Genomic DNA, 27,991 nt, shown 5'->3' with positions numbered 1-27,991 from the left:
TTACATAAACAGCCGGCCGGGGCGGCGGCGGGGCCGCGGGTGGGAACGAAAAGTATCTGGGTCAATGTTGTCACACCGAAAAGGGTCCCCCGGAGCCGGCCTTCGGAGGCGCGGCCGGGGAGGAGGCCTGGGCCTGCGGGCCGCGAGCAGCTAGGGATCTGCCGGTGGGCGGGAGGGAGCTCAAGGCCCCGGGCCGGGCGCGGGCGGAGGCGCGAGTGGGGCGGGCGAGCCCGGCGCTCCCTCCTCATGGCCGGGTGCGGGCCGCGGAGGCGGCGGCGGCGCTGACAGGCTCAGGGCGGGGCGGCCTGGGGCCCGGGGCCCTGGGGAAGATGAGCGCCCTCCTAGAGCAGAAGGAGCAGCAGGAGAGGCTGCGGGAGGCAGCGGCCTTGGGGGACATTCGGGAGGTGCAGAAACTGGTGGAGAGCGGGGTGGATGTGAACTCCCAAAATGAGGTCAACGGCTGGTAAGTGGCGAGCGGGGGAGGCCTAGGGTTCAGGGCTGCTAGCTCGGGGCGTGGAGCAGCCAGCCGTGACCCGGGACGCAGGCTAAGGTGAAGCCTGGTACCTCAAGCCTCTCAGGTTGTGCGCTTTCCAGACTATCCCTGACCCCATTGCCTCGCGCAGTCAGGAGCACATCCTCCCCAAATCATACCTTGTGTGGTTCACCGCGGCCAGCGCCCTCCGGGACACTGGAGCCCACGCCATCCCCCGCGCCCCCTGGCTAACTTGGCCCAAATGGTGATGCTAGAGGCTTTGATTCTCAGCGACTCTGCTCTGGATTTCATCAAGCTTGAATTATTTTGCCATGGGCGCTTCTGAAGAACAGTTCGTGCAGAGATGAAAGCGTACGCAACGGAGCAAATGCCAATCTTAAAACCAGCACGATTTCTTTAGCCAAGACCAGGAGAAAAGGAACAACTCCAAAACCCTCACCACTTGCATAATAATTTTGCCTCTGCTGTTAAAATACCACAGTGATTGGCTGTTGCCTACAGCTGCCTGTTGAGGGGAGACTCATTTGTTGCCCTGTAGAGTGGTTTGTTTTCTTAGTACAATTTCCAATAGAGAAATTCACTCAAGGCTTTACAAGTCGGCTTGCAGATTTGTTCTCTTCCCAATACGGAGTATGTCTCATTTAGTTTCAAGTTACCGAATGTGGTACCTTTACCCTTTTTGACATTTTACAATTTTTTATTTAATCCAGGTAATGTTTATCTAGTCTCTTTTGCTAGCTTAAAGTTAAAATGAGTTTTAACCCCCTCCCCACACTGCCCCCCGTAAATCGAGTCATACATTTTGGAATAGAAAGGGCACTGGATATCATTTGAATCCTCGAGAGTGCCCTGGTTGCACAATTGTCAATATGATAACAGAGTCAGAAATGAAATTTCCTAGTTTCCAAGAAAGCTACCTGACTCCTCTTCCTAGAGAAACTAGCCCGAACAGTTGTCCACTGCTAGGGACAGAGGACTCTAATTTTTAGCTTTTTTTTTTTGAAGTGTTTGCAGTCAAAACACTTATAGTTGTGTTTGCCTTGCCCTGACATCCAAAAGCTGTGAGTTCCTGCTTTGGCACTGGGAGGCAGTGTTTTCCAGAGTAAGGATCCTGGTCTTGCTGCAGTTTCTGTCTGCCCAACTGTGTGGTCTTGCCTAAGTTACTTTGTTTTCCAGTTATTTCAGAAGTATTGACAGTGTTTATTGAGATGAAGGATAGTGAGTAGCTACCATGTGTGGAACTTGCTATGGCACAGATGTGGTTCTAAAAACGTAACATCTCAGGGTTATCCGGAGACATTTGTTATTTTTCTTCATCTTAAAGATGTTAGAGCTGAAAAAGAAATCCAACATCTGACTCCCTAGGCACAGTGCCTGCCATGTGCTAGATACACAGTGTATGTCAGGTGAGTTTGGTTAACATGGTGGGGCTTCCTATAGAATTTAGGAATTCTGAACTCCTATAGAGTTTAATTCCGACTCCAGTCAATTCAATCCAAGAGTGAATTCCTAGATTCCCTTTATCCCGCCTTATGCTCTTGGCCTAATACTTTCGGTTCTCCTCCTGCCCTCTTAGAAGACCAGACCACAAAGCTTAGCCCTGTCCTTGGTCTCTGTCTTTCCTTCACAAACTGCATACAGTCAGCCAGTTCTGGTGCCTCTATGTTCAGCTAGGATCTGACTACCTCTCTACACTGTGACTCAAAGCCAGCACCATTTGTGATGCAGGATCATTCCACAGTCCCCTTAGCAGCATCCTTACTAGTCTCCTTGCTTACACCACAGCCTTACCCTGACTTGGGGAACAGTTGGAGCACTTCACTCAAAGTTCTCTAGTGGCTCCCGCACCACTGTGAGAAGCCAGGCTGCACTCCTTTCCCTGACCTTTGGGCCTCATCTCTGGAGACTTACTTCCTTGTTCACGTCTTCCCCGGCCTCCTTGCTTTCCCTGGAACAGCAGCACATCCCGGATTCTAGACTTTCGCCTTCCCTCCTGTCTAGAAAGCTTTTCTCTTATCTACCCCATGGTTTGCTCACTGTCCTCATTCAGATCTTAGCTTCATGCTAAGGCTTTTCCTTACCTGTCAGTTAAAAATTATGCAACTCTCCTCCCAACCCTGCCAGCCCTAATCTCTTGCTCTGCTTTATGGTCACACAGAGTTCAATATCCACCTAACACACTATATAATTTGCTTATTTGTTTGCTGATTACCCCAGCTTCATGACTGAACAATGTTCACAATAGTAGATTTTCTCATTGTTCTCTCTCTCTCTCTCTCTCTCTCTCTGTCTCTCTCCTCCTTCTCCTTCTCCTCCTCCTTCTCTTCCTCCTTTTCCTTCTCCTTCTTCTTTTTCCTCCTCCTCCTCCTTCGACTTGGCCTTGCTGTGTTGCCTGGGCTGGTCTTAACCCTTGTCCTCAAAGTTACCTTCTTCCTACCCTGGTCTACCGAGTAGCTGAGGCCACAGGCAGATCCCACTGTACCCAGCTCCTCAGGGGATATTTTGAAGATTAAACAAACGGAGCTTTTAGAACAGTGCCCAACATGTAAAGTATTATGTTTGTGTTAGGTATTGTTATTTTCTTATTATTAGGCAACATGTTGGAAGACATATAAAGTTACCCTGAAAAAAGAAAAAAACAAAAAAACCCAAGTCTTTTCAACATTGAAAAGCAGACTGATGACTGCTTTCAATTCTTGGTTGCTCAGTAACCACAGTTTTAGCAGTGATGAATGATACCCAGTTGATGAATGATGCCCAAAGCCTCTGGTCTAAAATACTTCCCAGTTCTAATGGGATATGCTGACTGCAAATATAAAGTTTAAAGAGTTGAAGTTCAAAAATAGAGTTTCCACATCAATTGTAATCCAAGTGTCATGTGTCCCCTTTGGCTTTAGAAATAAGTATAATGGCTTATGAAGAAGTTGACAATGCTGCCTGGCTGCAATGGTTCTGAGTTACAGCTGCTAATAGTCACCCGACTCCAGTCTGCAAAGGATGGTGGCTGGGGTGGCCAGGACACGCTGCGTTCACTTAAGCCCTGCACACGCTGGTACTCTAAACCAGTTGGTTTGTCTCAGAGTCTCTGACCCACTCATGGTAAATTACTCTCTCACTCTCCAGTAAGAACTTCTTTCCAAAAAGGAGGCTATTTTTGTATTTTTTTTCCTCAGCCCAATCCATTCAATTTTGAGTGCTCACTTAATATAATTATTCACTTTTCAAGCCTATGCCACAGACAGCTCCACCCAAACACATTCTCAGCTGCAGTTTGCTCAGAATCAAGGAAAATTTGGATCCCCCTATGCTAAGCAATGTCCATTTTATCCTAGGTTCACTAAATGATAAGAAATAAACATGAGGGTTGGATACGTAGCTCAGTGGTAGGGTGCTTGCCTAAACTATGTTGAAGACATCAATTTATTCTCTGGTACCACACACATATGCATACACATACACACACATGCAAATACATATACGTGCATATACCTAATACACGCACATGCACGCACGCACGCACGCTCACTCGCTCCCATGCACACACCTGTATATGTCAGGTCCTTCCTTCTGTTTACCCTCTGCTGGGGATGTAGCAGTGATCAAGCACTTGCCTAGCATGCGAGGCCCTGGGTTGCAGTATCACAAAACAAAATAATTTTAAAAGCCTCTTCTCTGTTTTTCTCACATGGGCAGTAATTTTTTAGTTTTTGTTTTTTGTTTTTCGAGACAGAGTTTCTCTGTGTAGCCCTGACTATCCTGGAACTCACTCTGTAAACCAGGCTGGCCTTGAACTCAGAAATCCGCCTGCCTCTGCCTCCCAGAGTGCTGGGATTACAGGCGTGTGCCACCATTGCCCGGCTGGCAGTAATTTTTTTAGTGTCAAAGTGTACACTAAAGGTACCTGGATGGTAAATGATGGTGTAGACTGTCATTCTGATAGGTTAGTCATTCAGGCAGCATTCTCTAACCCATTCATGTAAAGGCAAATCAGCTTTTCCTTGAACTCAAATAAATGTTACAGATGGTTTCCCAGGTTGGTGACCTCTCTTCTGAGCCTCTGCTCTCTTCATTGTCTTATAGGGGTTTGGCCATAAGCTCTGGAGATGCTTGTCTTGGTTAAATTAGAGAGTTGGTGAATGAGGATATTCAAAATGGGAAAGGAATGAGGAGTGAGTGAGCTCATAATGGGAAGAATGTATTTTCCTTCCATAATATGCTTTGCACTTGAAGATGCAGTTCTGTTGAGGTGGCGTGTTTGAGGGATGCTGATTAAATTTCTATAGTGTTAAAGGAATAGTCCATTAGATCGTACAGTACAGCACCTCTGTATACAATATTAAATAGTTTTGCTTAAGTGAGGCTGTTATGTTAGAAGGGTCTGTTTTTGAACCACTTAGTTGTTCATACTTTCTCTTTTTGGTGCCTCCAGAATAAAATGTTGTGTGCAGTATTTCATTTGAGCAGATGCGGATATGTTTGTAGCCTTCTGGAGAGATTGAGAATGGCTAGCAGTTTGAAAAATGGAGGTTTGGAAATCATGTATGTGTGTAGGTGTGTGTGGGAAAAGGGAGTAAGCAGCTAAGATTGATGTGGTACCCTGCTGCAGTGATGGCCGGCCCGGCAGAGCAGCCTCACATAGGTGGTTATTAGCCTGGCAGTATTTACTCTTTGGTTGTCACTTGATACATGTGGGTTTTCATAGTTTCTAAAAGAGAAGAAGTAACATAGAAATATCTTTCAAAGAGACCAAGATCTAATGGATGTTCCTGATAGAGTAGCATCTGGAAGTGTTGCAGTCAGGAGCCGGTAGTCTCTAGAACCTTGGAAACTGAAGCTTCTGGGATAACCTGATGTTTCCGGTGGACTAGAAAGTACATCTTTCTTTATTTTACAGTGCTAGGATTGAACCTAGGTAGGCTTTGTGCATTCTAGGCAAGCACTTGATCATTGACAGCTTCAGACTCAAGAATGAAACTTAAAAATAAAATTTAAGAATATTAAGATATTATTCTCCCTCAGAGTTCACGAGGGAACTCTGTCTGGCCTGGAACTCACTCTGTAGATCAAACTTCCCTTAAATTCGAAGACTTCACCTGTTCTTGCCCCCCAAGTACTAGGATTAAAGGTGTGCACCACCATGCCTAGCTATGTTCATATTCATGTTTTGAAGCAGGCCTGGCTTCTGGGCTCCTGCTGAAGTCTAACAAGCTTCTGCACATGTATTTACTGATGTTTATCATTTGAAACCTTGAAGCACTTTTTCTCATTCTCTCTCCTTTCATTGGGACAGGACCTGTTTGCACTGGGCATGTAAACGCAACCATGGACAGGTGGTGTCCTACCTGCTACAATCAGGAGCTGACAGAGACATTCTTACAACCAAAGGAGAAATGCCGGTACAATTAACATCAAGGAGAGAAATCAGGAAGATTATGGGAGGTGAGTCTGTCTGAGGAGCCTTTAAGATGTGTGACTATTGGCCACATTGGTACTGATCAGATAACTAGTCCTATTTTTATAAGTTAATACCAGTGTTGTGACTGCATTTTTTTTGTTGGAGGCCAATATTATGTTTCTTTTTTAATTTGTAAAATTGACAATCGTAAAAATGGTAGCCATAAGCCTAATGAAATGTTCTTTCTCTTTTGACCTGAAGAGGCAGTCAGTCCTGACTAAAGTGTGGGTCACATCTCAGGTGACAACATTAGCTTCCACCATGCTCCTTTCTTTAGTAAATTTTGTGTTCTGTATTTTTCTATTTTCAAGTGGAAGAAGCCGATGATGATGATGAAATCCCTCAGCTGAAGAAGGAGTCAGAACTGCCCTTTGTTCCCAACTATCTGGCCAACCCAGCCTTCCCTTTTATCTATACCCCTGCAGCAGAAGACTCTACCCAGTTGCAGAATGGGGGCCCCTCCCCACCTCCAGTGTCACCCCCTGCAGAGGGCTCACCTCCATTGCTTCCCCCCACAGAACCCCCTCTGCTAGGGGCCTTTCCTAGGGACCACAGCTCGTTGGCACTGGTCCAGAATGGTGACATTTCTGCCCCCTCTGCCATACTGAGAACACCAGAAAGCACAAAACCTGGTCCTGTCTGCCAGCCACCAGTGAGTCAGAACCGCTCCCTGTTCTCTGTCCCATCCAAGCCACCGGTGTCTCTGGAGCCTCAGAACGGGACGTATGCAGGGCCAGCGCCAGCATTCCAGCCATTCTTCTTCACCGGAGCATTTCCATTTAATATGCAAGGTAACAGCAGAGCCTCTGTAGCAGGAGAGAGATGCTTATTTGTTTATTTAGATAGGGAATACTTACAAAATTAGGGAAAAGTTCCAAGACCTGTCTAAGGAAGGAACTCTTTACAGTCAAAATTCAAAAGCTATATACTTTTACCTTAAAACATGAAAGTATTATTCCTTTTCTATCATTCCTAGGAACAAGAATTTTCTCTTATATAGCTATAGTACAAGTATTCAATTTAGGAAATGCAATTTTGATTTAATACTGATCTAAACCAATAGTCCATGTTTAAATTCTGCCAGTTGTCTCAGTGATAGTGTGCTCAGTCATTATGCCGGTCCATGCCTCATCAGTCTGAGCCATTACCCAGCCCTTTATACACATACCCTCCCTTCCTCCTCCCTCCCTCCCTCCTTCCTCTTCCCTCCCTTCTTCCCCCCCCCCCCCAAGTGCTGGAATTAATGGTGTGCACTACAACCTTCTCTCTTTTTAAAAGGAAATTTATTCAGACCAGGTCTACTAGCGTGGCACATGCCTTTAATTCCAGTACTCAGAAAGCAAAGGCAGGCAGATCTCAAGTGAATTCTCAGCCAGCCTGATCAACTGAACCATCAGAACAACAGTGTCCTAGAAGTGAGTTCTAGGACATCCAGGGCTGTTACATAGAGACACTCTGTCTTGAAAAACAAACAAACACACACACACACACACACACAAGGAAAAAGACAAAACCAGAAGAAATAGACAGAAAAAAAAATGTATCATGGGTGTCAGCAGTTTAAGACCAGTGCTGCTTTTGCAGAGGACTCTGGTTCCAGTCTCAGTATCCACACTATAACTCACAACTCTCTGTAACTTCAGTTCTAGGAAATCCAATGTCCTCTTTTGTTTTTAAAGATTTATTTTTATTATATATAAGTACACTGTAGCTATCTTCAGACACACCAGAAGAGGGCATCCAATCTCATTACAGATGTTTGTAAGCCACCATGTGGCTGCTGGGATTTGAACTCAGGACCTTGGGAAGAGCAGTCAGTGTTCTTAACTGCTGAGCCATCTCTCCAGCCCATCCTATCCCCTCTTTTGCACTGGATATACATTGTACACATACATATATGTAGGCATAACGCATATAAAATAATTTTGAAAACGGGATTAATTTAAATTTTTTTGTATGTATAGTAGTGTTTTGCCTTTGTGTAAGTATGCCACGTATACACAATATCAGAGACCAAAGAGGGTGGCAGATATCCTGGAACTGGAGGTGTAGGCAGTGTGATCTACTTGATATGGGTACTGGGAACTAAATTCTGTCCTCTGGAAAAACAGCAGGTGTTCTGAAAAGTCATCTCTCTAGCCATCTCTCTAGCCCCATCTTTTCCCCTATCATTCTTGACCTCTATAGTTTTGAGGGGTTCAGAGCAGTTATTTGGTGAAATACGGCTTACTATCATTCCTTCTCTGTTTATTACTTGGTGTTATGCTAAAAAAAAAAAGGGGGGGGGTTAGTGGTTAAGAGCACTGGCTGCCCTTCTAGAAGACCTGAGATCAATTTCCCGCACCCATACGGCAGCTCACAATGTTATGTAATTCCAGTCTGGGGGAATGAAATAAAATAAAAACAAATGTCAGTAGAGAAGGACTTTTCCTTCTCATTTATAACTGTGTGAACTTACAATCCTTTCTTTTTGGGTTTTTTTATTTTTCCTTTTGGGTGTTTTGCTTTCATGTATGTCTGTATGCTATATATATGTCTGGTGTCCTCAGAGGCCAGAAGAGGACATTGGATCTCTGAAATGAGTTACAAACAGTTGTGAACCACCCTGTGGATTCTGGGAATTGAACCTAGGTCTCCTAGAAGAGTAGCCAGTGTTCTTAACTGCTGAGCTGTTTCACCAGCCTGGACTTGTGATTCATATTACACTCATTGTGTTGTAATTTGATGCAGTCACCCTTTTAATATTCAGATTATTCCTGATTTAGCCTGTGAGAACCCCTTTCAGCTAGTTCTGTCCTGTGGGCACATCCCCCTTATTCTAGTGCAACAAGACGGGCCTCATTTATAGTGTCTTTTCCCCAGGCCAGCAGTGCAATCACCATTTCTCTTGGGAGTTGTGGTGGTTTTGTTGGGGGCCAGGGAATTGGATTTAGAAGCCAGGATGTGGGCATGAGGTGTCCTCATTGTTATAGGTGTGACAGTTCTCCAGTTTAAGTAGAGAGACTAAGAAAGGGGAAAGGAGGGGCATGGAGAGGGAAAAGACTGGAGAGGAGGCAAGTATTTGTATACATATGCTGTATGTATATAAATACATCCATTATTTATATATATCCGTATGTATATTTCTCTCTTTGTATGTGTTTGTTTTGGGGCAGTATCTTATTATGTAGTTCTGCCTGGTCCAAAGCTCACTATGTAGAATAAGCTAGTATTGAATTCATAAAGATCTGAAATGCTAGCCTTAAAGGAGCACACCACCATGCCTGGCCTTCGGTGTCATTTTGAGAACATTGGAAACCAGATGTTCTTACAGACAGTTCTAATTCCAGTAGAATCCATAGAGCCCAGTGTGCACTTACTTTTTCTTTTCACTTATAAATAACTTACTTCCTAGTTTTGAAAACCTAGTACTATACCTGCTAGTATCGGTGACCCACGGTACTGTGAAGAATCCGTACTCTAAGAGACAGACAGAATTGCCAAATGTGTGTAAATAGTTGGCTTGAAGCATCGTGACTCCTGGGTTTGGAATATGAGGACAGATCACTTGTAACTGATTTATGAATAGTAAGTAGGGTTATCTGCTCCCAAGCAAGACCGTCTCCCTCATTAAACTGTAGTATTTCAAGTCAGGCTTAGATGTAGCTGTTGCTCTTGTTCCTTTGCTGTTTTGTTTGGATTTGAGGTTGGTTTTTTTGTTTGTTTGTTTGTTTTGTTTTTGTTGATTGGGTTTGTATCCTAATCTGGCCTAGAACTCACTATGTAGACTGAGCTGGCCTGGAACTCACAGAGATCTGCTTCTTTCTGCCTCCTTACTTACAAAGATGAATTGGTTTGGTGTTTTGAGGCAGTGTCTCACTATATAGTCCAGGCTGTCCTGAAACCTCTGGTTCTTCTCCCCACCTCCTGTTACTGGTATTGTAAGTGTGAGCCACAACCCATGCCTGTCTCCTTACACTCTGTATTTCAAGAAGCGTTGTAAATTTCCTATAACTTTAGATACATAATCGTGGGTCCTGTCAGAGTCGTCATGTAGCACATCCTGCCCTTGCCATCCTTTTGCTGCTCTTCTCTCCTGCTCCTGTGTAATTGATACTCAGAGGTCATTGCACACACCTGCACCTTATAGCTTGGTGAACCGTAGCAGAGAAGATGGTGCAGGAAACTGCCCAGCAGAGCCGCGGAAGGCTGTAAAAAGCCTGCTGACTGGACGAGGTTTCCTCTATGAGTGCTGCAGAGCTTAAAGTACATGCTCTGTGCTCCATTACCATGTTTCTCCCTCTTGTTCTAGAGCTGGTACTTAAGGTGAGGATTCAGAACCCATCTCTTCGAGAAAATGATTTCATTGAAATTGAACTGGATCGACAGGAACTCACCTACCAAGAACTGCTCAGAGTGAGTTGCTGTGAGCTGGGTGTTAATCCAGACCAAGTGGAAAAGATAAGAAAGTTACCCAATACTCTGTTAAGAAAGGTAAGGAAAGTCTGTTCAGTGAGTGGTTGCTATTTACATTTCAAACACACCTAACTTCTTTATATGAGCACACTGCAGCTGTCTTCAGACACACCAGGAGAGGGCATCGGATCCCATCACAGATGATTGTGAGCCACCACGTGGTTGCTCTTAACCACTGAGCCACCTCTCCTGCCCACACCTAACTTCTTCCTTGGTTATTGAGTCAGAGCTTAGCGGGGAGCCAGTAGTAAAAAGGCCTGAGGAGAGCTGAGGCCATGGCTCAGGTTGAAGCTTGTGCTTGTTTTGTGCAAGGCTCTGAGCCCCAGCTCCAACCTAACTGTAACCCAGAGGCTTTCTTCCCTTTGTCTGGCCACAGAGAAGCCCAGCTTACTCATTTATTTATTTTGAAACAGGGTCTTGATGTGTAGTCCGAGCTTGCTTGGTATTTGTTGTGTGTCCCAGGCCAGCCTTGGATTTATGGCAGTCCTCCTGCCTCTGCTTCTTGCCTGTTTGGATTAAAGGTGTGAACTATCATACTCTAATATGCTGGCACTTTTGAAGATTGGAAGATAGCAGGATGTTACTCGGGTCTGTTTCGGTTGTTCCCATGGTGACCTGTGGGCTTACCTTATGCCATATGATGATATGCGGCCCACCTGGCATCTTTGTGATGCTCCAGCCAGCTATGGGCACTCCAGCATCAAGCTTCTGGCTTCTCTAAGTTCCTGAGGAAACCTGACGCTCACCTGCCTGTCCCTTTAAGGCATTCTTAACCTGCAGCAGAGACTGTTAGAACTTTCTCTATCTTGTCCAGGTTAAATGTTGGCCCTGGTCACTGCTTAGCTGTCTCAGGGATTTAATTTTCCTTCTAGATTAAAGATGAACCAAGACCCTGGAATTGATACAACCAACCAAGCAGAGACACAGCTGCTGCTATTGCTCTGTTGCCTTGGGTTGGCACAATGGCTCAGTGGGTAAAGGCACCTACTGCCAAGCCCGAGGACCTGAGTTCTGTCCCAGGGCCCCACATGATGGAAGGAGAGAACCGATTCCCACAGGTTGCCCTCTGATCTCCACATGTGCATTATGACACAAATGGGTACACACAAAATAAACAAATGTAATAAAAGAGTTAATTAAATGAAGAGAAAATTTTAATTAATTGCCCCATTTTGTTTTAGGACAAAGATGTTGCCCGACTCCAGGACTTCCAGGAGCTAGAACTGGTTCTGATGATAAGCGAGAATAATTTTCTGTTTAGAAACGCTGCATCCACACTGACTGAGAGGCCTTGCTACAACCGGAGAGCTTCAAAACTGACATACTAATGCAGCAGGGACTTTATCACTGAGTATTGTGACAGTATGTGTCACCTCTGGGCCAAAGGACAAGCCATTGATCCCAAAGCCTCGGATGCCCACCAGGGCCCTGGTGCCACTGCGTAGTGTTCACTGACATCCTGCCTCGGCAGCTGGGAACCCGGCCCAGCAGCGGTGCCACTCTTCCAAGCCTCTTGGTGCACAATAAACTACTGGTGAATCTGAACAGCGGGAAGTAGTCTTGAGAGGCAGCAGCCGAAGGTACGAGAGCCAGTGTGGAATGCGCGGAGTCTAGAGGGCTGTGAAGCAGACACTGAGAGCGCAGACCTATTTCTAGCCACTCCTGCTGACAGTGGCCTGAAGGGCCGGGCGCTTCTCTGGTGTTGCATACTTGTGACACTCATGGAAGTTTGAACTGAGGGAGGGAGACTGGGGAAAGCAAGCAAGCAAGTAAGCACAGGTACTGGACAGAGGGATTCTGGAGTGCTCTGTGGCTGCAAGGTCTCATATAGCGTATTTATAAATGTTACTCAGGTTTAAAGTATTCAAAATATAGTTACCTAAGTGTAAATAGGCTGTTAACCAAAAGAGCTTCCCCTCCCCCAGTTTTCTTTTATGACCACTCATGACTGCGGCTGTCTCAGGCAGTCATCTTCGCATCTCCTCCCCTCCACAGTCACTAGAGGGCTCTCTGATGCTTTGTAAAGGAGCCACCACCCGCTCCAGGCCACTCCTGTCACCCCTGTTTAATTGCGCCATTTAAGAAGAGCACAAGTCTGCTGGACGTGGAGTCCACCGCTCTCACCCCCAGGAACGAGGGCAGCTTCTGAGCCCAGATCGGTCGCTGTTTTAAAGGTTATTGTGGGGAACTGAACTAAAGGAGTTAGCATCTTTATTTTTGTATCAAAGATAAAGGTTATTTTGGAAATTATTAGGGTTTTTACATAACTCTGAAATCTGTTGCTTTTGTAAACAAATTGTCCAATCTTAGGAATTCCCCGTTACCTCCACAGTCAGTTGTGAGGACCTGATTAGACTCTGGAGCGTGGTATTCGAATCTTCCCCTCCTCAGCATCACTAAAGATGGAGAGCCTCTGATTGCTTAACTGTAGATAGGACCTGGCCCAGGAGGAGTAGGAGAGCAGGGCTGGAGTAGCCGCTGATGAGGATCCCTGCTGTCTTAAGCTTTTTCCCCATAGTGCCTATAGTTTCCAAAGAAACTTAACTTCCTGGGTATTAACTCAATTTCATTAGAACACTGCAGTTGACGGAAAACACACAGATGTACCGGGAGAGACCCTTGTGCTCAGGAAATGGCTTCCCACTGCCGCCTGAGTGCTGAAATGAGCTTGAGGTGGTCTTCAAAGCCAGTGTCATGGGGTCACTGTGAGGCGACTGCTTGGTACTTCCCCTGTAGAGTGTTTGCGTAGCAGAGTGGTGGCTCATCACCCCTTTTCCCAAGTGCTTTAATGAAGAAACCTCCCTTGTGTTTCAACCAATCAGAAATGACTTTAAATGTACTAACCTTCCCTCCCCCATTTGCTTTGAAAAAGTTTAATAATTGAATTAAGTGTGATTCTATCTTAGAAGAAATAAACTCAGTATTAATTGGTGTCTAAATTTCTGGGGCTCAGACTCCTTCAGCCACCCTAGTTGATTAGGGATTCTGAGAAGCAGTGGGATCTGGCTGGGCGGTGGGCCACAGAGGAGCGAGCGAGTGCTTCAGAGTGGCCAAAGGTCCTGTGTCCCACATGGCTCTGCCCAGTGTCCTGCCCTTTGCTACAGTCCTCTGGGGCCAGTGTCTCGGGCCGTAGGATGAAACTGCACGGTTGCTCTTAGGTGAGTCCCGAGTCTTAATCTATGCATTCAGAGAAATATTTTTATATGCGTTGTGTGATTTATAACAAGGGGTTTTCTTTTAAGCTTTGTTAACTGAATGCACCTCTCCTCTTCCACTGCATATTTAAAGCATGTTTTCACACTGTGTAAACATTCACAGAAGACTTTTCCTCGTGTGTTGTTGACTCTTTAAACATAACAGGCATTATTAAACTTAACTGTTAACTGACCAAGTCCGCTTTCTCTCATTTTGCCCTTGTAAACAGCTCTGTATTCTAATCATAGAGGGTTCAAATGGCTGTGAAGTCCCATGGGGCTGGCGCTGTGGAGGACAACAAGGACCAGCTCCCCAGCTGAGTGTCTGCCACCCCACTGCTGTCTCTGTTCCGGCAGCACTCATGCTGTCGTGAGTGTTACTGTCTCACCCTGTGGGTAGCATCTGGAGATGGATTCTGTGTGACGTCTTCCCTCCCGGTTCACAGCAGTCACTTGGTTTCCCTGGAGTCGCTGAGCCAGCTAGATAGAGGTCATCCCCTATTAACCACAGTTTTTGATTATCCTATTTACTTGACACAACCGAACCTCCCCTTGGGCTGACAGCACCTGTCATGGCCTCAATGAGTGCAGAAGCCAACTCCCAAGACAGGAGAGGAAGGCTAGCCTCACACCTTTAGATCTTCGGCTGGGAAGGATGTTGAATGAATCTCCTGCTTGGCTTAGGCCTCCTAGCACCCCACAAAGGCAGACGTCATGCCAAATTGGCCTAATAAATCAGACAGCACAGCAGAGACCTTTTCTTAGCACCAAGGAGAGGCAGAATAATTTGGACATTTGTGCTCTCATACTTGCTCTATCAGAAGGATGGAAGTCGCCTTCCAAACACTCATAAACATCCTGGGCAGAAATAGCCTGTCCCATCCCCCCCAAAAAGTGATTAACCTTTAACAAATGGTCCTGCAGCATAGGCCAACCCAGGGCAGATAGAAAAAGCAGATCAAAGGCGCCATCTCCTTGGTGACAGCCAAGCACTTAGGGTGGGGAAAGAAAACCAGCCACCACCCGCACACACTCGTCACTTGTCACCAACAGGAAGGGTACAGACGAGGGTGAGTGAGCTCAGAGGCTGGGAAGGCGATGGGTTCCTTTCAAGTGCAGTCCTGGGACCAGATAGAATATGCAGAAGGCTTTCATTGGCTTGTTCAAATTGTCCACGGGGCCTGGGGAGGAGGCAGGAACCTCCTTCTGACCTTCTGTTCACCCAGCTTGACCGGAGGAGAAGGAAAGAGCAGTGGCCTCCCTGCTGAATGGGCATCTAGTGGAGCCAGAGGGGCGGGCGAGCTCTCGAGCTCACATTCACTTTAGCCCCTGGTGAGACCCAGAAGTGTGCTCAGCAGCTCTTCCAAGAAGGCCAGGCCTCACTCTGGCCAAGCCCCAGGGCCTTTCTTACCTTTCCCCAGCAGTGCTGGAGGTACGGTAGTTTGGCTGTGAATTTTGGCTATGAAGATGGTATTTACAACCACAGGTGTTGGGTCTGAAGGTTTCAGATAACTGCAGACACACAGAAGTGTAGGAGGGCCTGCATCATGCCCTGGTTCTTCACGAAGGCTCGAACCCCCAGACTTTGCAAACAGGCAGAAGAAGGTAACATGTGGCCCAAAGGCTGTTGACCTCAGCTTTATTTCATCAGTGGATTTACACAGCACCAGTTCAGGGACTCTGTTCCCCGGGACAGACTGACCTAGCAGTCCCTGGGCCAGGAGAGAGAAGTTAATTTAAAAAAAAAATGGAAAATAAGAATATGTAGAGGCAGAAGCAAGGTCTCTTTAAAAGTACAGTACAGGAATAATGGTAGATTAGGAGCAGGAGACCCAGGCACTGGTCTGAACTTGTCTTTGAACTGGCTGTGACCTCCAACTCACTTCCTCATTCCACTGTTAAGTATGGCTAGTCTGTGAGGCAATCTGCAGAATTAAAAAAACAAACTCAAAATGTCCCCACTCATGGCCATCAAGTCCATTCTGACAAGGAAAAAACCCTTGGGACAGACACATCGTCTAGGCGAGTCCAGCATCCTTGGCCATCCCGTAGAAGATGCCTCCAGCTGCAATGAGGTTGACTGGAGAATCAAATTCAGCTACGACTCCTTTGTCCAAGACCAGGACCCTGGCCAAGGAAAGAAAGAGTAGTCAAGTCTCCCAGCCCTGGAGGCCTGCCCTGCCCTTGGTTACCACTCAGGCTCCGCAGTGACATGGCAGCCTACCCACGTCAGTCAACCTACTCAGCCCGACCGATAGGCCACATATGCACACTTGCAAGGCTGGTTATTTTCGCTATTTTGTTAGCTGAGTGCATGGAGCAGTTTTGAGGATCAAACACAAAGTCCTATTCATCTCTGCCAGTCTGGGCTTAGAAATCCTTCCCTAATGAGCCTTTCCTCTTGCTAGGGTCGCAGGGCTTCAGCAGGCTGTGTGCAGGGAACCATGGACCTGCATGCTGGGTCCTGGGTCCTGTGTCCATCTATCTGCTTTGTGCTAGCTCACAAAGGCACACGGCAGGAAACCAGGCTGCAGCAAGGCCAACGCTGCAAACCAGGATTTGGGCTGATGCTGCTGCAGCATGGATTAACTGCCCCACCCCAGGCAAACCTGAGCCTGGAGTTAGTCTCCTAGCAACCATACTACACGGGATACACCTGGCGTGAGACCCATAGGCAGCTGCACAAGGGTAAGGTGGGAAGGGTGCCCACCCACAAGCCTGGAGAAAGAGCCTTTTGTGAGACAGGCAGGTTGCTTTCTGAACCCCACATGTTGGGCTCCTAGATCTGTGTGCTGGGCAGGAGTGACCATTACCTCCTGGACACTGCCTAAACTTGCTGAGGAGGCCATGTCATCCAAACTCAGTCTCTAGTGGCTTCTCCTGGCCCTTAACTTGAAGACCAACTGAATCTGTAAGGTCTTCCTTTTGTGGCCTGTTTCTCTCTCTGACTCTGCCCACCAGCCTCAGTGTTCCCTGCCTTGGGGCTGTGCTGCCTCTGAGGTATGCAGGCCCCTCCCTTTCTCTTTCTCCTCTCAGTCCTTTCCTATCCTTTGGGTCTAGCTGGCACTTTCTTAGCAGTGAGGGTCTTCCTACCTTGTGTTGCCTCCTCTGCTTGCACACAGGGACCCCTGCTTCCTTCCTTCTGGCAAGCTCTAATTACAGGTTCTGTACCTGACTCATAATGTCTGCCTGCTCTTTTAGAAGGTGTGAACTCCCAACCCCCAGGATGGGGCCCAAGCCTCCCACCCTAGGGCTGTTGGGGACTGCCTCTGGCCTCCAGAGGCAGGGCCCAGCATTTCCAGCTCCTGGAACTCTGCTCCCAGTGGGGCTCTGAATGGGAATGGAGGAGAGACATGGAGAAGGGATGGGTCAGACACAGGGAAACATCAGGCGCGCGCCCATAGTCACACAGCAATCAGGGCTCAGGGCTCTAGCTCAGACACGAAGTCTGCACCACAAGCATCAGCTCTTTTTGGCACTGTTAAGAGTCTAGCCCTCAAGGATGGGAATCTTTCAAATACCTCCCAAGCAGCTTTATGGGGTGTGGCCCGTGTACTTCCCTGTCGATAGCAGTGTGGTACACAGGGCAGATGATGGGACTCCTCCGTGGCGGCCTGTGCAGTTTCCAGTGTCTAGGGAGCCTGGTGCACTTCCCCCCACGTCAGCCATTCCAAAAGGATCCCGTGTCTTTGCATGTGTCGTTGCACCCGTTAGCCCTGCTCTATTCTAACTTGTAAGTGAGGTTTGGGAATCCCACTCCGTGGCCCCATACCATAGCCAGTGCCAAGAGTCTCTCTCACACCCAGATACTTTCCACGGCCCTGCCTCTTCCTGACTCCCAGGTGACAGCTGCGGATCCCCTCACTTGGCTTCCAGGGCTCACCTGTCGTAGTCCATGATTGTGTTGAGCCGGTGGGCGATGGTCAGTACAGTGCAGTCTTCAAACTGGGTACGGATGGTGCCCTGGATGAGGTCATCAGTCTCCAGGTCGATGGCCGCGGTGGCCTCGTCTAAAACCAGGACTCGGCTCTTTCGGAGCAGGGCTCGGGCTAGGCACAGGAGCTGCCTCTGGCCAACACTGAGAAAGAAGGCACGTGTTTCCAGCTAGGAGCCCAGGCTACCCTCCTTTCCAACATGTTTGTCTCCACTCCTTCTCAGCAGCCCGTGGTAGACCAGTTGTCTACCTTTCCCGGTTCTGCTGCAGCTCTCCAGGAGCAGGTACAAGGGCTTGTACCAGAATGAGGGACCAGGAGGGCTAGATCCAGAGTCAATCCACTGTCACACCACAGTGACAGCTCTGCTGTAAATATTCCCAGGTCTCTTCTTCCTGTGCTTCCTTCTCCATCACTCAGCAACTAGTCCCACTGTGTGTCTTCAGTGCACAGTATCAGCCAATCACACTTTAGTAAGAATATATTGGGATTGCTCTTCCTGGATATTTACATACAAGCCACTCATGCCATCTTGCTAAAACTATGATTTATACCATCCTGATGCTCATCTCCTACCTACACAGGGAATAGAGACCACGGGTCTATTTGGGAGACACGTAAGGAAAGAACCTGGGGATGCCCCATCTTTGTTCACTGGGAACCAGGAGAGCTGATCCTTATCTTCAACCTCTGGCCTTGAAAGCCAGAACCAATAAACAAAGCAAGGCTCTGTTCCCAACCACAGAGGCCACAGCAACCACCCCCCAACCCCCCACACACCCAAGGACAAATACCTCAACCCTTCCCAGAGGGGTGAGTCACAGCCAGAGTAAAGACCGGCCTCCCTTCCTGGCCTCTCCCGCAACTAATGAAGGTTTTGGCAGCAGAATGAGCTGCCAGATAGAACTCAGGGCTGATTAATGGTGGGCCTGGCACAGCATACAGGTTATACTTAAAGTGACCACAGTCTCACTGAGGGAGAAGGAGGGACCGTTTCATTCTCTGATCCTGATATGAAGGGCTACAGACACTCTGGGGGAAGTGCTGGGGACCAGCAGACAGCCAAGAGGTCTAGAGACAGGGATTAGAGAGCCCCAACTGCCACCAGCCACACCCCCAATGTGCTTATATAAGTAAAAGCCAATTAAAGGTACACATTTACCCTTAGAGACTTTTTGGAGGAGGAGAGAAGGCACTGTACTGGAAACTGAACCCAGACCTCACATTCACTAAGTAAGAGCTACATCTCCAGCCAAGGCTGGCCTTGAATTTTGAATTCTCTTGGGGCAACTAGTTGGGATTACAGGTGTGTGTCATCAGACCCACAGCACATGTTTTTGATTGGAGAGAGCCTTGTGATGAAGCAAAGACAGTAATTGGGGACAAAAGTCTCACACTTCCCTGAGTCCCCTGCCCTGTCTCTGGCTGCCCATGCAATTTTGGGCAAGTAATTCCATTTCTATTTCCGGTCCACGGGGCAACAGTAGAGATTAAATGAGATGGTGGAGGCCAAAGTACTTTGAATATTGCAAAACATTAAGCCCTGGTTAGATGTGACCTTTTGTTTGTTTGTTTCAAGTTTTGAAACATGAGTATGTGCTGAATATAAAGATGGAGGGGAAAGGGTTAGGAATGTAGGTTACAGAAGAGTGTTTCTGAGCATGTGCAAGGTCTTGGGTTCGACCCCAGCACCAAAAGGGAAAAGTAAGAAAGAAGAGAGGGCAGAAAGGGGAGAGAACTCGTTGATGTTACACAGGAGTGCATGCAGGCTAAGAGCTTTTCACAGAAAAGACCCAGGACGGCTTCCTTCAAAGTGTAACCACTGACTGCTCACAGTTGTTTCTTTCAGACTTGAATCTTAGCTACTCTGGACAGAGCTGTGTTGAAAGTGGAAAATACAACCAGGTGTGGTATCTCATCTTGGGAGGCATAGGTAGAAGGATCGAGAGAGAGAGAGAGAGAGAGAGAGAGAGAGAGAGAGAGAGAGAGAGAGAGAGAGAGAGAGAGGAGGGAACGGGGGGGGGCAGAGACAGAAAGGAGACAGACAGACAGAGACAGAGAGAGAGAGAATCAGAGAGAAGAGAGGAAGAGAGGCAGAGGTGAGATCTCTCTGAATTTTAGTCCAGCCTGGACTACTTAAAGAGATCTTATCTCAAAAATCAAACAAAAACAACAATAGCAAAACAAAACAAAACAAAAAGAAAATGGAAAATACATACAAGATTCTAAACTGTGAAAAATATGCAAAATGCAAAATATCCATAACAACATCCTGTAGCCCAGAGTGGCTTTAAATTTAAGATAATCTTCCTGTTTCAGACTCCCAAGATCTGAAATGACAAGGACACATCACCTAATAGCTTTTATACTGATGGCATGATGAATGTCATTTAAAATACATTAGCCTGAATAAAATGTGCTAGTAGGGGCTGGAGAGATGGCTCAGCAGTTAAGAGCACTGACTGCTCTTCCAAAGGTCCTGAGTTCAATTCCCAGCAAGCACATGGTGGCTCAGAACCATCTGTAATGGGATCTGATGCCCTCTTCTGGTGTGTCTGGCAGCTGCAGTGTACTCATAAATAAAATAAATAAATCTTTAAAAAAATGTGCTATTAGAATGTATTCCAGGGCCTGTTTAGTTAGGTTTGCAGTTCTCAACCTGTGGGTTGCAACCCCTTTGGGGGGGGTCGCATAACAGTTATTTACATTACATTATGATTTATAATAGCAAGGGTTTATGAATTAGCAACAAGAGTAACTTTATGGCTGGGGGTCACCGTCACATGAGGAACTGTATTAAAGGGTGGTTGCATTAGGAAGGTGAGAACCACTGAGTCAGACGGTTCAGTAGATAAAGGTACTGACCACTGGGACTGATGGTCTGAATTTGATCCGCATGGCCTATGTCTTAGAAGGAGAGAACCAGCTCCTGTTAAGTTGTTCTACACATGAATGTCACTAAACAAATACTTAAAACTTTAAAAATATTTATTCTACTGCATATGGTGGTGTGTCCCGATAATTCCGAGTTCTAGGCTAGTATGAACTACATTGTGAGACTGTCTCCAAAAGAAAATGAGGTAAGTAAATTAAAATTTTAAAAGATGTATTTTTATTTCTATGTATGTTGGGGTGTGTGTGTGTGTGTGTATCATGTATAAGCTGTGTGTAGGCAAGTGTGGAGGTCAGAGGACAACTCTGTAGAGTCAATCCTCTCCTTCTCCGGTCACCAGGTTTGTGTGGCAAGCACTTTTCCCCACTGAGCTGTGTCATCAGCCCATGCCTCTTTTTAAAAAGAATTTTTTTTTATTTCATGTACACTGTACACTGATAGTTGTGAGCCACCATGTGGTTGCTGGGAGTTGAACTCAGGACCTCTGGAAGAGCAGGCAATGCTCTTAACCACTGAGCCATCTCTCCAGCCCTAGCCCATGCCTCTTTTGAGAAGGGCTACTACCATTGTGGTGGTTTGAATAGGTCTGGCCCCCATGGATTCATGTGTTTGAATGGTTGGCCCACAGGGAGGGGCATTGTCAGGAGGCATGGCCTTGCTGGAGTGAGTCACTGCTGAGGCAGAATTTGAGATTATAAATGCTCCAACCATGGCCAGGGTAGAGAACAGTCTTCCTTTTGGCTGTCGTGGATCAAGATGTAGAACTCTTGTCTCCTCCAGCACCATGTCTGCCTGCGTGCTGCTGTGCTTCCTGCCATGTGATAATGGACTGAACCTCCGAAACAGTAAGCCAGCCCCAATTAAATGTTTGTCTTTATAAGAGTTGTCATGGTCATGGTATCTCTTCACAGCAATGGAAACTGTAACTCAGACAATTATGCTGCCCCTTAATGTGGTTACTAGAAAAAACATATCTATATATATATGTGGCTTGCATTATATATATTTGTTATTTATTAGTTTATTTATATAAGTATTTTGCCTACATGCATGTCTATGTGTGCAGTGCCCACTAAAGCCAGAAGAGGAGGGTGGATTCCCAGGAATAGGAATTACAGCCAATTGTCAGCTGCTGTGTAGCCATTGAATTGAAACTGGGTCCTCTGGAAGAACAGACAGTGCTCTTAACTGCTGAGCCATCTCTCCAGTCCTCTTCTTATTACCAGGGAGTGCAATGTGCACAGACATAGATTATTATCATCCTTATTTTATAGTGAACGTAAAAGAGACAGAAGAGTTCAGCAACTTGCCCCAAATCACACAGCGAGGGCTAGAGATACAGCTTAGCAGTAAAGGGTTTGCCTAGCATTTGTGAATTTAGCACCAGAAATGAAGAAACTCAAATAAAATATAAAAGAAAATCTAGGTATCTTGACGCTTTGGACTCAGTAAGAACAGACTGCCGATTCCTGGAACACACAGCCCTGTGGCTTGGGCCGTGGAACCGAGGGTAGGGGGTGAGGGCGGTCACGGGGCGGGGGCGGGGTCACAGGAAATGCAGAGAGAGCCCACTTTGTACATTCCTGAGCTGACCGCCTCCACCCTGGCAGCTAGCTTTCTCTTTCTAGAGCAGCATGGCCTTCCTTTCACTTGCTCCACAGATACGGGACTCTGGAGCCCAGAAGATTCCAGCAAGGCTGGGATTGTTTTGTCTGAATGTCACTGGGGTTGAATGAGACGAGAGCAGAGCCGGTTCAAATCCCAGCCGTGCCTTCTGTCATCTGGGTCACTTTGGCTAACCCCCTGACCTCTCCGTGTCTTTCCTAAACTACAAAGCGAGGCTTCTGTGAAGAGCCTGTGGGGAGGCACCCTCTGCCTGCTGAGAATATACAAAATAACAGCCCTGTGCAACTCTGGCTGAGGGGCGTGCCTGCATGGGTCAGTGGTCACCTGCTTTCTCTCCAGCACCCACGGGGTTCCCAGGGTGGGGCCGCATTCGTGACCTGACCGCTCCCAGGCCTACCTGAGATTATCCCCTCCCTCAGCGCACAGGAAATCCAGGCCTGCTGGCTGGCTGCTCACGAAAGCGTTCAGGTGGGAGAGCTCCAGGGCCCTCCAGAGGTCCTCCTCCGAGTAACGGCCAAAGGGATCCAGGTTCAAACGCAGGGTGCCCGAGAACAGGATGGGGTCCTGGAGACATCAGAAGATCAGAGAGAAGTAGCTTAGATCCTGTCAGGACTCCCAGAAGCCCGAAGAAGAAAAGCAGCGGAAGCAGCTGCTCTGTCCCCAGTCCTCCCCAGAAAGAGGTCTTTACCAGGGTGATAAAAACTGTCTGTCGGGGGAGTGATAAACCGCAGCTTGGCCAGTTGCTAAGTCCCCTGCTGAAGCAGGAACCAGTGCCACTAATCTGTCTGAAGTGTCTATTCAGCATTTAAAACACACACACACACACACACACACACACACACACACACACACACACACACACTAAGGAGCCAGAAAAGGCTGTGCTATTTGGAACTGTGCAACTGGGAGAGAAAGACACGATACCACAGCACTGCTGTGCTCGGGAAGAGCCTGTTGTCCTCAGTTGCTAGTTCAGGAGTCCAAGAACAATCCTGACTGGCCAAGGTGCCTGCCCTTCCAGATTTATGCTTAGGGGTTCTTGTGCTGACTGTGCTCCCTGCTCTGGAGCACAAACAGGCCTCAAGGCCCAATTCTTAAGTTCCTGAAGGTATTTTTGGGGGTGGGGGGAGGAGGGGCCGAGGCATGACTGATGACAGGATGGAGGGAGTTGGCGGAGGGCACATGGGGGCAGGATGAACGGACAGGCACACAACACCAGGACGACACACGACACGGGACACACTGGGCTCAGCTGGCTTCTACCTGAGGGATGATGGTGAGCTGAGAGCGTAGGTCATGGAGGCCGATGTGTGCCACATTGAGTCCGTCAATGAAGATCTCACCCTCCGCGGCCTCCAGGATCCGGAACAGGCAGAGAGTCATGGAAGATTTGCCAGCCCCAGTGCGGCCCACAATGCCTACCTGTGGGGCATAGGTGGGGCATGGGAAGGGCTGTCGGGGGAGGGCACCTCCAGGTTTCCATCAGATACCCCAGATCTCCCCACAAGGGGCTGTGTCAATGTCCCCAGGCACAAGTACCTTCTCCCCACCCTGCACGCGCAGAGTCAGGTTCTTCAGGACCAGCTCGAGGCCGGGGCGATACCGCACTGAATAGTTCCGGAACTCCACCACTCCTCGCGTGGGCCAGCCTTCTGGAGCACGGTTGCTCTCCACTACCCAGGGGGCCTAGCGGGAGGCAATTGGGTTCTCCTGTTCTCACTGGGGTGGTAGTATCCAAGCCCTTCCCTACTGTTCAGCCCTACCTCTTTCCAGACACCTCAATCCTCACCCACCAGGGTCCCTTTCGGGGAGACCTGGCACCCTGTGGTTTGGTGAATCATTACATCCTTTGACTTTTTTCCTAAAAGAAACCCAGGGTCTCTGCAGCACGAGGCAAGCATGTTACCACTGGGCCACACCCCCAGCCTTTTCCCCTTTGATTTCACTCCCCCTAGATTCTCCAAAATCTGGCAGTCCTGCCCCTGCTGCCCTGAAGGTCTCTCCCTGCCTGCATTAGCCCCTCCTTTTGCCATATTTATTTATTCTTTATTCCTAAGTGTCACCAGTGAGACAGAGCTCTTGTTCTGGAAGGCTTTCGCTCCAGCTTGCACAGGAGCATATATGATCTACACATAAGCAAAGCAAGAGAGCTCTTGGGCCCAGAACAATTTGGAGTTGCTCTTTTATGAATTATAAAGATAGGAGAGAGGTAACCTGAAGGAGTTGGGGGAATGAGGCAGGTGGCTCTCTGGAGGAAGCGCACGCATGACTGACAGGAATAGCTTCTTCTATTTGTATTCTGCAGGACAGGGACAGGTACTCTGTTACCTCCCAAGTCCTGGGACGACAGGCTTGAGCCGCCCCAGCAGGGTTATTTAGCGTTAGGGACAGAACCGAGGGCTTGGTGCATGGGGCCCTTCCAAGAATGGGAACTCGTGTGGTGACTCAGGCTGCACAGCCATGAAGCAAGCCACCCTTCCTCCTGGATAGGGAAGCCAGAGAGGAGGCAACGAAAGCCGTGAGGGAAGCTGAGCACGGTGCCTCGCACCTGGAAGGACAATCTCCAGGAGACAGGAGCAGGATTGTGAGTTGTCGCTAAATAGCAAGACTGTCTCCAAAAAGCCCAAGGGCTTGGGATGTGGCTCAGAGGCAGAATGTTTGTCTAGCATCTGTGAGGTTCTGGGTTCCAGTGCCAGCACTGGGAAAGAAGAAAAAGAGGAAGAGGAGGGGGAGGAGAAAGGGGAAGAGGAGGGGGAAGGGGGAAGAAGGGAGTAGGAGGAAAGGGGGGAAGGGAGAAAGAAGGGAGAGTGGGGAAGGGGGAGGGAAGAAAAGGAGGGGGTGAGGGACCATCAGAACCAACAACAGCAGTTCACACAGAGCGCTGTCTCAAGGAGACGGAGACGCTAAAGGCAGAAATGGACAGCAGGACTGAGAGCAGCAGTATCTAGAATAAAGCAATTAGTTGTGTGCATACACAGGACATGTTGGCTGTAGAGAGACATAGAGGCATGGCTGTCTCAGGAATCAGGTGTTTGTGGTGGTGGTGGGGAGGCAGAGGTTGTAAATGGAGGCCAGGTGGTAAATGGGTGTGGGGTGTCATCGGAGGTCCACTAACAGACCCAAGGTCACAGAAGATCCCAAGCAGAAGAGTGGGTGGCTTCATCTGGATGTTGCTGATCTTGAATCAGAATAAGGGTTCTTGAAAGAGAACAAAGGTCTCTTAGACTGGAGCCAGGTAGGTTATGAGCGAGCTGTTTTCCTGGAAAGGTTTCAGTAGGCAAGATCTAGGCTAAGGAGGGTGTAGATCACAGCTTTAAATGAATTCATGGGGCTGGAGAGAGGGCTCACTGGTTAAGAGCACTGACTACTCTTCGAGAGTTCGATTCCCAGCAACCACATGGTGGCTCACAACCATCTGTAATGGGATCTGATGCTCTCTTCTGATGTGTCTGAAGACAGTAACAGTGTACTCACAATAAATAAATAAATAAATAAATAAATAAATAAATAAATAAATAAAAATTTAAATGACAAAGAAGAACTCAGAACCGAGGCAATGTGATTCAGGGGAAGAGGCAGGGTTGTTTGTGTGTGGGATAAAGATGCCTCCTGCGGCCATATGATATGATAGAAGTGGAGGGGCTGGATTCTGAAAAGAGAAGGGAAAACCATCACCTTAAAGAGAAAGGAAGGCGGACACCCAGGCAGGACTGAAGAGTTGATGGAGAAGGGAGTTCACATCTTTAACCTCTTTTCTCATGGAAGAATCCGGTGAGGTGGAGGGCTGAGCACGGAGAAGAGATGTGGTCTGAGAACAGAGAATGCTCCCAAGCAGCCATTTTGAAAATGGGAGCACCTACTTCTTGGTAAATGAAGCAGGGATATCAGCGGTAGAGGGTGGTTAAGAACTTGAAGGAGAAGTAGTGATTTTGATCACCATCTACACGTTAGCTGCCCTGTGCAGGTATGATGCGGACACGGGGGGTTCTGTAGGTGAGGACAGACATGGGTGGAAAGCATCCCCTGGTGGAGCAGAGAAACAATCTAGCCTACAGGAGGTGAAAAGGGCAGGAGGTGATGGTGAAACAAAGGGAGATCAGAGAGCTGGAGTCCCATACAGGGCAGAATACTGCAAGCGAGCGTGGACCACACAATCGGGGCTCAAAAAAATGGGCTGCTTAACACCTAAGAGCTTAGGAATGGTGCAGCTTCTGGGCACAAAGAGGTCTGAACTATGACCTCTTTGGAGAAAAATCTGTAGCCACCTAGGATAAAACAATTCTTTTTTTCCCTAGAAAAGGGCGCACTACCCTGCCTCTGTTCCCTTGACTGGCGTCTTTGGCTGGAATGCTCCCAGCCCCTCCCCCTCATCTGTCTAAACTTGCACATCCTTTGACGGTTGGTCACTGACTCCACCGCCCCCAGCTGCTCTGTGCACAGCCCCAGAGCCTAGCCATATCTATATGCCTTGTGCCCACTACTGGCTCAGAATCTCTTGCTCAACTCCGAGCCCTCTACACTTTCATCAACCACGGCTTGATACTCTGAGAGATGGATGGATGGATGCATGGATGCCCCTTAAACAGCTAGCCTTGAAATTCAGTGATTACAGGCCACCAAGCATCCTTCCTCCGGTCACCCAGGTACTCTGCTGCAGGGCACCTCTTGGAACTCACCTCTGTCTCTGTGCTAGAGTACTCCTTGACTCTCTCCACGGCTATAATATTAGACTCCAAGTCGGATATCGTTCGTATCATCCAATTCAAAGCCACGGTCACCTGAAAGGAGGAACTGTGTTATGGGAGGAGTCCAGCACTGGCTTTCTCTCTTTTTCTTTTCTTTCTCTTTCTTTCTTTCTTTCTTTCTTTCTTTCTTTCTTTCTTTCTTTCTTTCTTTCTTTCTTTCTTTCTCTCTCTCTTTCTCTCTCTCTCTCTCTTTCTCTCTCTCTCTTTCTTTCTTTCTTTCTTTCTTTCTTTCTTTCTTTCTTTCTTTCTTTCTTTCTTTCTTTCTTTTTTTGAGACAAGATTTCTCTGTGTAGCCCTGGCTGTCCTGGAATTTACTCTATAGACCAGGATGGCTTCAAAATCAGGAATATGCCTGCCTCTGCCTTCCAAATGCTGGGACTAAAGGTGTACACCACCGTACCCTGTTCATAACTTTATTTTTTCTTTTCTTCTTCTTTTTTTTTTTCCAGTTTTTTTCAAGACAGGGTTTCTCTGCATAGCCCTGGCTGTCCTGGAACTCACTCTGTAGACCAGGCTGGCCTCCAGCTCAGAAAGCCACCTGCCTCTGCCTCCCAAGTGCTGGGATTAAAGGTGTGGGCCACCACTGCCCAGCTATAACTTTATTTCTTTCTTCCTTTTTTCTTTTTTTGTTTTTTCCAGAATGGCTATATTTCTTGATCAGTGGAATCCCATTCTGTCTAAGACCTACAGGTGTTTGCTGATTAGGCGTCTAGTCACAACTGTGCCTCAGGCGGTGACAATGCAGACTCGGTGGAGGACACTCTCTCTCAGTGCTTCTCAAACGTTAATATGTATTAGTTTTCTCCGAGCATCCTGTCAAAAGGCAGTGTGTGAGTCAGTAGCTCTGAGACTCTTCATTCAGAACATGCGCCCGGAATATGTCAATGTGGCCAGTGCAAGGACTGTCCTGTGTTACCAAGAAACCTTGACAGAAATGCAGAATCCAAGCTGGGGCTCAGAACTGAACCTCTTGAGTGAGGATGAACATTTTAACAAGATCTCCAAATGAGTCACATGCACATTAAGGTTCGAGCAGACGGGCCTGTCAGCTTCAGTTTTGTTTACCAATGCATTCAGATCCAAGCCACCTGAGACCTCGACAATGTGATTTGCTTTACAAAAATCCCATTTGCAGGTTGTATAACTCTTTGACCATACAGGCTGGTGTCAGGGTGACCTCCAATTCCAGGCTCCAGTC

General features: G+C 47.5%; 2 protein-coding genes across 3 annotated transcripts in view; one reads left to right on the top strand and one right to left on the bottom strand.

Moving 5' to 3' along the window:
- Positions 1–68: 68 nt before the first annotated feature.
- LOC127694025 (ankyrin repeat domain-containing protein 40) lies at positions 69–13,794 on the top strand. The gene is made up of 5 exons (XM_052195387.1): positions 69–463; positions 5,784–5,932; positions 6,260–6,739; positions 10,240–10,421; positions 11,585–13,794. The coding sequence occupies exons 1-5, from the start codon at positions 330–332 to the stop codon at positions 11,729–11,731; spliced, it is 1,092 nt and encodes a 363-aa protein (XP_052051347.1). The 5' UTR covers positions 69–329; the 3' UTR covers positions 11,732–13,794.
- Positions 13,795–15,219: 1,425 nt separating this feature from the next.
- Abcc3 (ATP binding cassette subfamily C member 3) overlaps positions 15,220–27,991 on the bottom strand; it is a 49,828-nt gene continuing 37,056 nt past the window's right edge. For both annotated transcript variants that reach the window (XM_052194902.1, XM_052194903.1), the window contains exons 26-31: positions 26,725–26,826; positions 23,588–23,734; positions 23,312–23,470; positions 22,446–22,612; positions 17,481–17,675; positions 15,220–15,724 (exon numbers count right to left, since the gene is read on the bottom strand). In XM_052194902.1, the coding sequence (XP_052050862.1) occupies positions 15,616–15,724; positions 17,481–17,675; positions 22,446–22,612; positions 23,312–23,470; positions 23,588–23,734; positions 26,725–26,826 (879 nt within the window). In that variant the 3' untranslated portion in view covers positions 15,220–15,615. The remainder of the gene's footprint in view (positions 15,725–17,480; positions 17,676–22,445; positions 22,613–23,311; positions 23,471–23,587; positions 23,735–26,724; positions 26,827–27,991) is intronic.

This window comes from Apodemus sylvaticus, chromosome 10, assembly GCF_947179515.1.
Source record: "Apodemus sylvaticus chromosome 10, mApoSyl1.1, whole genome shotgun sequence".
Taxonomy (NCBI): Eukaryota; Metazoa; Chordata; class Mammalia; order Rodentia; family Muridae; genus Apodemus; species Apodemus sylvaticus.
The sequence above is the reverse complement of the archived record's forward strand: the minus strand, read 5'-3'. Positions and strand labels throughout refer to the sequence as shown.